This window comes from Anguilla anguilla, chromosome 12 (assembly GCF_013347855.1).
Source record: "Anguilla anguilla isolate fAngAng1 chromosome 12, fAngAng1.pri, whole genome shotgun sequence".
NCBI classification, from domain to species: domain Eukaryota; kingdom Metazoa; phylum Chordata; class Actinopteri; order Anguilliformes; family Anguillidae; genus Anguilla; species Anguilla anguilla.
This window is the reverse complement of record NC_049212.1, coordinates 2702055-2711015: the sequence shown is the minus strand read 5'-3', so window position 1 is coordinate 2711015 and position 8961 is coordinate 2702055. Positions and strand designations below refer to the sequence as shown.

Sequence of the window (8961 nt, the reverse complement as noted above, 5' to 3'; positions counted from 1 at the left end):
TGGTTGTAGAAGTTATTTTTTGTCATTCTGAGGTATAGTTAACAACAAGAGCTATCAACTCCTTTTGGCCCTAAAATATTTTTTTTTCCTCAAACCCCTTTGACCAAATGCTACCTCCTCTCTCTTTTCCCTCTAATCCTGATTGGTGAGAAGTACTCTGCTCCACTGTAGTTGCCAATGATCAACTCCCACTTTCCACACACAGCTAGTTTTTCCCACTGAGCTTTATAATGGTTCTCATATAAAGAAGGCATTTCTCTCACGTGTTATGCCTGGGGAATATTATAATAATTTTTTTTTTGTGTTGTGTCTCACATTTCCACATTTCTCTTTAGGGTATCTTTGCTGTAGTTCGATTACTTTCAGTGTGAATTAACTGGCAGTCTGTACAACACTTTAAGAGCGGTTTCCCCAACACAAAATATTAAGAAAAAAGCCTGTGTTTATTGTAGCCTTGACAACAGCAGAATATAATTATAAACAGTATTTTCTTTCTTTACCCATGTCCATAAATAACTACAGATAAACTATGCATAATTTACTTAGACTTATGTAAGGCAAATTATACTGTTCATGAATATTTAGTTTTTGAATACCATCTGTAGATGGGCAGTAACCCTATGGAATAAAATGTCAACATCTGCATCATTCATTACTCTACAAAAATATTTCATACTTTATTATACAAAAGAACCTTCTTTTAGTTGGACCATTTCTTCTGTGTGTTTGTGACCCATGAAATTTCAGCGGGACTAATTTGCTTTCAGAGAATGAGAACACCAAGTGATTTCATTCTTTTGGTAATAAGTTCCAGAAAATACGTGGACATTTGGAATATGAAAATGAACACTAAATCTGCCTTTCGAATACACGTACATAAAGAGACAACAATCAACGGGAAATTGAGACCATGTGCATGTAATCAACTTGGTAGAAAAAGCAGTTTGTTCCTCAGTTTTCCACAGTTGGCATAAATAGCTTCTGCTTCTGATTAGAGGTGGATGTGTAATTCCCGCTGCTGCGTGTGAGCAGGGTACGCAGCCTAACGCACGCGGGCGGGGGGGAGAGCAGGCCGCATTTCCGCTGCGGATCATGCCATGCGGGCGTGCGTGCTCGTCCCACGCGCCGCCCGGTCTCTCGGCTGGGAGGTCGCAGGTGGATGTGTGCTCTCTGTCCCCCGGGGGAATCGCGGTCGCGGGTGGATGTGCGCTCTCTGTCCCCGGGGGAATCAGGGCTGGGAGGTCGCGGGTGGATGTGCGCTCTCTGTCCCCGGGGGAATCGGGCTGGGAGGCCGCGGGTGGATGTGCACTCTCTGTCCCCGGGGAAATCGGGGCTGCAGGTGGATGTGAGCTCTGTCCCCGGGGGAATCGGGGCTGGGAGGTTGCGGGTGGATGTGAGCTCTGTCCCCGGGGGAATCGGGCTGGGAGGCCGCGGGTGGATGTGCGCTCTCTGTCCCCGGGGGAATCTTGGGACGAAGGTCGCGGGTGGATGTGCGCTCTCTGTCCCCGGGGGAATCAGGGCTGGGAGGTTGTGGGTGGATGTGAGCTCTCTGTCCCCGGGGGAATCGCGGTCGCGGGTGGATGTGCGCTCTCTGTCCCCGGGGGAATCGCGGGACGGCAGCTTTTCCGGCTCCCGCTGAACGTGACGCGCTTGTCTCCGCTGCGCGGCCAGCGTCCTGACCCCCAGGGACCCGTCCCAGCTGCCATTTTCCCCAGGATCTCTCAGACACTCACTCCAGACCACAGGAACTACAGTGACTGACAGGAATAATAATTTATTTGTCCATTACATCGCTTTAACAGTGATTGCCTGTGATATGATCTGTGCTTTTATAATCCCTGGAAAACCAAAGACATTCATGATTTCGGATCTGTTAAAAGGCATTGTAGGGTATCTAAAGAGAAACTGTAAACGTGTCAGATGAAAGGAGCTGAGACTCAGTTATGTGCCCTTCCCTCCCACGGCCAGGTCAGGCATCTAAAGGTCAGCTAGCGCTCCTGGCCTGGGGATAAATCACTCTGAGTGGTGCTGCACAGCCTGCAGCGATAACACGCAATGCTATCATCATTTCACGCTCTCCCAAAAAACGCTTCACACAACCAAAGTACCAGCATCGCTGCACTTCTGATTTTTGATAAACAAATCATTTTCAGTGGTTTAAAATGTGAAGAGCATTACAGCCACCAATACACAACAGGAAGTCCTTCCTCATTCCAACAGCACGCCACTGATTCACTCAAAGGAACTATGAAATAAGGCCTTGTGTCGCTGTCATTTCAACAGCTTTCTAGGTGAAACTCATTACTGCTCAGAATCAAAAGCTCATTCAGACATGTACAGTTTTACTGTCCTGGAAAAAGGTTAAAATTTTAATGGTACACTAAATGGTCACAAGACTGTTAGGGACCATTAACCCTGATACGCAGCAGAGTTCTCACAGGATCAAAGCAAAGTGGAAGAGAAAAGGGCTGGGGGAAATGGAACAGTGGTGACGCGTGTTTGGGGTTGAAGGCCGCTCATTTCTTAACGCTGAGTATGGTCATCTGAAGGCACTCCTCGCGCAGGGCCACTAGTTCAGTCTTATACGCGCTGGGCTTGGCCTCGTAAAAGCTGGGCTTCTTGGTGGAGAGCGGCGTCTCCACGGTGACGGAGCTGGCGGCCAGCGGCTCGGGCGGCGGGCCGCGGCTGACGGCGCTCATCAGGGCCGCCAGCGCCCGGGTGACGTCGTTGCGCGCGCCCTCGTTGACGAAGCAGTAGAGGATGGGGTCGGCCACGCAGTTGAGGCTGGTGAGGGCCAGCGAGACGTGGTAGGCGGTGAACAGGTCCTCCTCGAAGCGGCAGTCGCAGGGCCGGACGAGGAAGAAGACGCTGCGCGACAGCAGGAGCACGTGGTACGGCGCGAAGCAGAAGAGCACGATCATGATCAGGCTGAGCGCCAGCCGCTTGATCTTGGCCTTCTCCTCCTTCTCCGTGGAGATGTTGCCCCGGATGGCCCGCAGGATGCCCCGGTAGGAGAAGATCATGAGCACCCAGGGGAAGAGGAACCCCAGGAAGATGCGGTACAGGTTCATTCCCGCCACCCACTCCTGCATGGGGTACTTCTCGAAGCAGAAGGTGTGGTTGAAGCGGTCCTTGAAGAGCTCGTTGTGGAAGAGGGGCGCCGAGTTGGCCACGATCTCGATGACCCAGACCACCGCGCTGACCAGCACGGCCGTCTTGACCCGCCGGATCTTGGCGAACTTGAGCGGGTGGGCCACGGCCAGGTAGCGGTCCACAGAGATGCAGCAGAGGAAGGCGATGCTGATGTAGATGTTGGTGTAGAAGATGAAGCCGAAGAGCTTGCAGGACTCCTGTCCGTGGATCCAGTTGTCATGGTGGAGGAAGTAGTCGATCCACAGGGGCAGTGTGGCAATGTAGAGGAGGTCGGCGACCGAGAGGTTGATCAGGTAGATCCCCAGTTCGTTCTTCTGCTTGACCTGCATGTAGGCAGCCCACAGCGCCATGCAGTTGGTAGGTAGACCCAAGACAATCACGATGATGTACAACGTTGGCTGGAACAGATGGTCTATATTGGAGTCCACTTTGCAGAAAGAGATGTTGCACATTGTTTTGTCCATTTATTAGCTTTACTCGTATATCTTTCAGAGCCCCTTATAGCAAGTTCCAAAAGCTCATCTTTGCCAGTGTGCGTTCAACATCACTGTATTCCAACTCAAGCCATATACATTAAGATATATGTGGCGGGTTTGGCAATGAACACACAGGCACTCGTCTGAACTGTACAGACACAAGGACGCCGGCGAGGACCTGCAATGAGCTCAAACATTTCCTTGTTCAGAGGTTTGGGAGGCCTTTGAGAAATAGTCAAGCCCAGGACCCTTGTGCTGTGACATGGTGGGTGTGGCTCCAAGGCTCCTCATTTGTCCTCCCCGTTTTTCATGGCTGGTTCCTGACCTTTCCCCAGAGGAAGCCCCAGGCTTCTTATTAACCCAGCGTCAGGGATCAGGACAGATCATTGGAGGTCAGAGCTGCAGGAAGATGGGGACAGGAAGCAGGCTACCAGGTAGCAGAGTCTACTGCTGAAGATCCCTGTGCCATTTCCTTCTCTGTCCAAACTCTCGCAGAAGGACATGTGACGCGTCAGCCAACCAGGTGCTGATCTACTGGTCTTTCCTCTTTAACCCATCTGAAAATTAAAGGCAGGGAGATGAATGTTAGGTGTGCATTCCTGTTGAAACATTTACAGTACAGTGTACTAGCCTATCACAATCCAGACTACAGTGTACTATCCTATCACAATCCCCAAACAGACTAGTGTACTATCCTATCACAGTCCCCAGACTACAGTGTACTATCCTATCACAATCCCCAAACAGACTAGTGAACTATCCTATCACAGTCCCCAGACTACAGTGTACTATCCTATCACAATCACAGAACAGACTACAGTGTGCCATCCTATCACAATCCCCGAACAGACTAGTGTATTATCCTATCACAATCCCCAAACAGACTAGTGTACTATCCTATCACAATCGCAGATCAGACTACAGTGTACTATCCTATCACAATCCCCAACCTACAGTGTACTATCCTATCACAATCGCAGATCAGACTAAAGTGTACTGTCCTATCACAATCCCCAGACTACAGTGTACTATCCTATCACAATCCCCAGACTACAGTGTACTATCCTATCACAATCGCAGAACAGACTACAGTGTACTATCCTATCACAATCGCAGAACAGACTACAGTGTACTATCCTATCACAATCCCCGAACAGACTAGTATACTATCCTATCACAATCCCCGAACAGACTAGTGTACTATCCTATGACAATCCCCAAACAGACTAGTGTACTATCCGAACAGACTAGTATACTATCCTATCACAATCCCCAAACAGACTAGTATACTATACTATCATAATCGCAGATCAGACTACAGTGCACTATCCTATCACAATCCCCAGACTACAGTGTACTATCCTAACACAATCGCAGAACAGACTACAGTGTACTATCCTATCACAATCCCCGAACAGACTAGTGTACTATCCTATCACAATCCCCGAACAGACTAGTGTACTATCCTATCACAATCACAGATCAGACTACAGTGTACTATCCTATCACAATCCCCGAACAGACTAGTGTACTATCCTATCACAATCCCCAGACTAGTGTACTATCCTATCATAATCCCCGAACAGACTAGTATACTATACTATCACAACCGCAGATCAGACTACAGTGTACTATCCTATCACAATCCCCAGACTACAGTGTACTATCCTATCACAATCCCCGAACAGTCTAGTGTACTATCCTATCACAATCACAGATCAGACAACAGTGTACTATCCTATCACAATCCAGACTACAGTGTACTATCCTATAACAATCCAGACTACAGTGTACTATCCTATCACAATCCCCAGACTACAGTGTACTATCCTATCACCATCCCCAGACTACAGTGTACTATCCTATCACAATTGCAGAACAGACTACAGTGTACTATCCTATCACAATCCCCAAACAGACTAGTATACTATCCTATCACAATCCTTGAATAGATGACAGTGTACTATCATACACAATCTTATAATAGAGAAAGTAACTTGTACGATCCTATCACAATCATTGAACAAAGAGAACTGAACTTGAGTTGAAGTTAATATTCCAGATACTGCCTAATTAACTTTGAGCAGAGATCAGTGATGATGCTGCACTTATTACCATCGAGCTTGGCTCACCATGCGGACGTCCTGTAAACTCAGTATCATTGTACATAATACACAAACACAGGGGAAGCACAAGGAACGCATGACTATGACTAAGACTCATAGTCACACCAAAAAGCAGAAATGACAGGTTACAGCAGTCAGGAGAAAAACACTGAGATCAGTTTTGAAATGGAAAAACTGAAATTGAAAACAGCTCGATTCTAATGTTATTGTAGAACACCTGAAATAAACCTTTGCTTTTGCATTCATTTGATAACATCACATTCACTCTGATGTACAGTAACAGATGAAAAGTGCTGGTGCTCGTCACATTAGCTTCGGCTCGCAGAATGGGGTGCTTATCCACGGAAAAATAAACATGCAGAAAAAAGAAGGTTCAGCCAGAAACTCCTTTTTAAAATATTTATTGAACCACAAGATGATAACGCGTTTTGCGCTGTCAGATCACTGATGCTCTGATGAAGGAGCTTATCTCCCAAAACTATCTCCCAAGCTTCTTCTGGTTCAATAAATATTTTCAAAAACACAAGGAATAATAATAATATGAACTCTCTATTATTATTATTATTATTATTATTATGATACATTGGTGCAGTGGATAGCACTGTCGCCTCATAGCAAGAAGGTTCAAATCCTGAGTCCGTATCCCAGCTGGGGCCTTACTTTGTGCAGTTTGCATGTGCTCCACGTGTCCGCGTGGGTTTCCTCTGGGTACAATCCAGACACACAGGTTAGGTTCACTGGAGAGTCTAAATTTCCCATAGGTATGAGTGTGTGAGTGGATGGTGTGTGTGCCCTGCAACAGAGTGGCAACCTTTCCAGGGAGTATTCCTGCCTCTCACCCAGTGCATGCTGGGATAGGCGCCAGCCACCTTGACCAGGAGTAAGCCAGTTAGATAATGCAAATATTATTATTATTATCATTATTATTCCTGGTGTTGTTTGTGAAGGGTATATGCACGTACAGGTTTGGGTAACTTTTAGTGCATGCATTACATGAAAAAAAGGCCTTCGGTTTCATTACCAGCCATACAAAATGGAAACTCCTCCAGCCAGAGGTGAATGTAATATGATGATATAGCTACCACATATGTGCAGGGAATAGCTGAACTGCTCTGCCACAGTAGTGAGACTGCCCTGCTGTACAGTCAGTGAGACTGCCCTGCTCTACATTACATTACATTACAGGCATTTAGCAGACGCTCTTATCCAGAGCGACTTACACAACTTTTTACATAGCATTTTACATTGTATCCATTTATACAGCTGGATATATACTGAAGCAATGCAGGTTAAGTACCTTGCTCAAGGGTACAACGGCAGTGTCCTTACCCGGGAATCGAACCTGCGACCTTTCGGTTACAAGCCCAGTTCCTTACCCACTGTGCTACACTCCGTCCAGGTAGTGAGACTGCCCTGTTGTACATATAGTGAGACTGCCCTGCTGTACAGACAGTGAGACTGCTCTGCTGTACAGGCAGTGGGACTGCCCTGCTGTACAGATAGTGAAACTGCTCTGCTGTACAGACAGTGAGACTGCCCTGCTGTACAGATTGTGAGACTGCCCTGCTGTACAGATAGTAAGATTGCCCTGTTGTACATATAGTGAGACTGCCCTGCTGTACAGATAGTGAAACTGCTCTGCTGTACAGACAGTGAGACTGCTCTGCTGTACAGGCAGTGAGACTGCCCTGCTGTACAGATAGTGAGACTGTCCTGCCATACAGGCAGTGAGACTGCCCTGCTGTACAGATAGTGAGACTGCTCTGCTATACAGGCAGTGAGACTGCTCTGTTGTACAGATAGTGAGACTGCCCTTCTGTACAGATAGTGAGACTGCTCTGCTGTACTGATAATGAGAGTCATGGACCACCTGGCACTACTGCCCTCCACAGCCAATAAGAAACGGAGACAATTCTGGACTGACTTGCGAAAAAACATAACCCTTGGCCATCAGGGTGGAAAACCCCTTGCAAAGGTCCTGTTGAGTTATCAGCCAGTCAGGACTATGTGAATGGGCAGCTCAGCAGCCATTATGCCAGTAAAACACACCTATTCTGTGTGTTTTCCTTCCAGGAGAAGGGTATTACATTCTGGCCAAGTGGTAAAGGCATTTCTCAGGACATTGCTGGCCCAGAAGAAAACAATAACGAAAAGGCATGTTGTAGACCTGGTGTGACAATTCCCATAATGGGTCAAAATGTACCATGCAGTAATTTAGTATAATTATATATTTTTCCTTACTGCACTTTACCCTTGCAAATAACTGCTCCATGAACTCTGGGACCAGCAAAGGCTGAGGGCGCAGTGAACCCCAGGTAATTACTGACTTAACCGTATTACCACATCTTCTAACATCATAATACGCAACCAGTCATCAAATGGTTAAGAGGTGAGGCGCGAACCTGGGGAAAATAAGACAAGCCATCGCTGCACATCCTGAGCACCAGACAGTCTGAGAGAAATGTTGACGTAAGAAAAGCCAATGAACAGATCAATGCCACGGCACGTGTGTGAACTCACACTGTCCAATACATTCAACAACTGGTTCCGTTGAGGGTAAATTACGCTTAATTAAGTGAAATAAGGCTGTGCTTGATAACATAATTCTTATGGAAAGCCAGAGATTCAGAGGCTGAATGACTGACATTCTGAATGGAACAAAGAACCCCTAAATTAAACTGGCAAGAAAAACCTGAAATATACAGCAAGTATTGAGCATCTGTAGGAGTGCTAGTGTGAGGTACCGCACAGGTGCATTTCACCTGGGAGGCCCTAACACCCCCTCACCCTAAGAACACTTCCAGGAGGACAGTGGAACGGTGTCTGTAAACGGGACAGTAACACTGGCTCTTATTCTAGCTGAAGGCACAAGCTTTAAAGCCTCGAAATTCCCTCTTTTGTTTTGTGGTCTTTTTCAAATACGCAAAATGGGAAAAATGTAGAACGTAGGAAAAGGTTCAAACCGCTCTGATTTAATGGTTCCACATGTGACTCCAGAGTCCAGAGGTCAGAATTATTAAAAAGTGTGATCTACCCACTCCCAGCAGGTATCGAATTCCAACGAAAAACACCTGGAAGGCACAAGGGTTTATTGCATTAAAAATGTCTGCGTAATTCAAAGCAAAAAAACATCAAAGGAAGCGTGTCCAATTGATTACAAACCACAGCTAAACAAGATCAAACATTATCCCGAAAACAAATCTATT

The 8961-nt window shown here is 46.7% G+C and overlaps 1 protein-coding gene across 1 annotated transcript in view; it reads right to left on the bottom strand.

Annotated features, from left to right (window-relative positions):
* Positions 1 to 428: 428 nt before the first annotated feature.
* Positions 429 to 8961, bottom strand: part of gpr4 (G protein-coupled receptor 4) — a 38671-nt gene continuing 30138 nt past the window's right edge. Inside the window, exon 2 of the mRNA XM_035383777.1 lies at positions 429 to 4186. Within this exon, the coding sequence (XP_035239668.1) occupies positions 2517 to 3617 (1101 nt within the window). The 5' untranslated portion in view covers positions 3618 to 4186 and the 3' untranslated portion in view covers positions 429 to 2516. The remainder of the gene's footprint in view (positions 4187 to 8961) is intronic.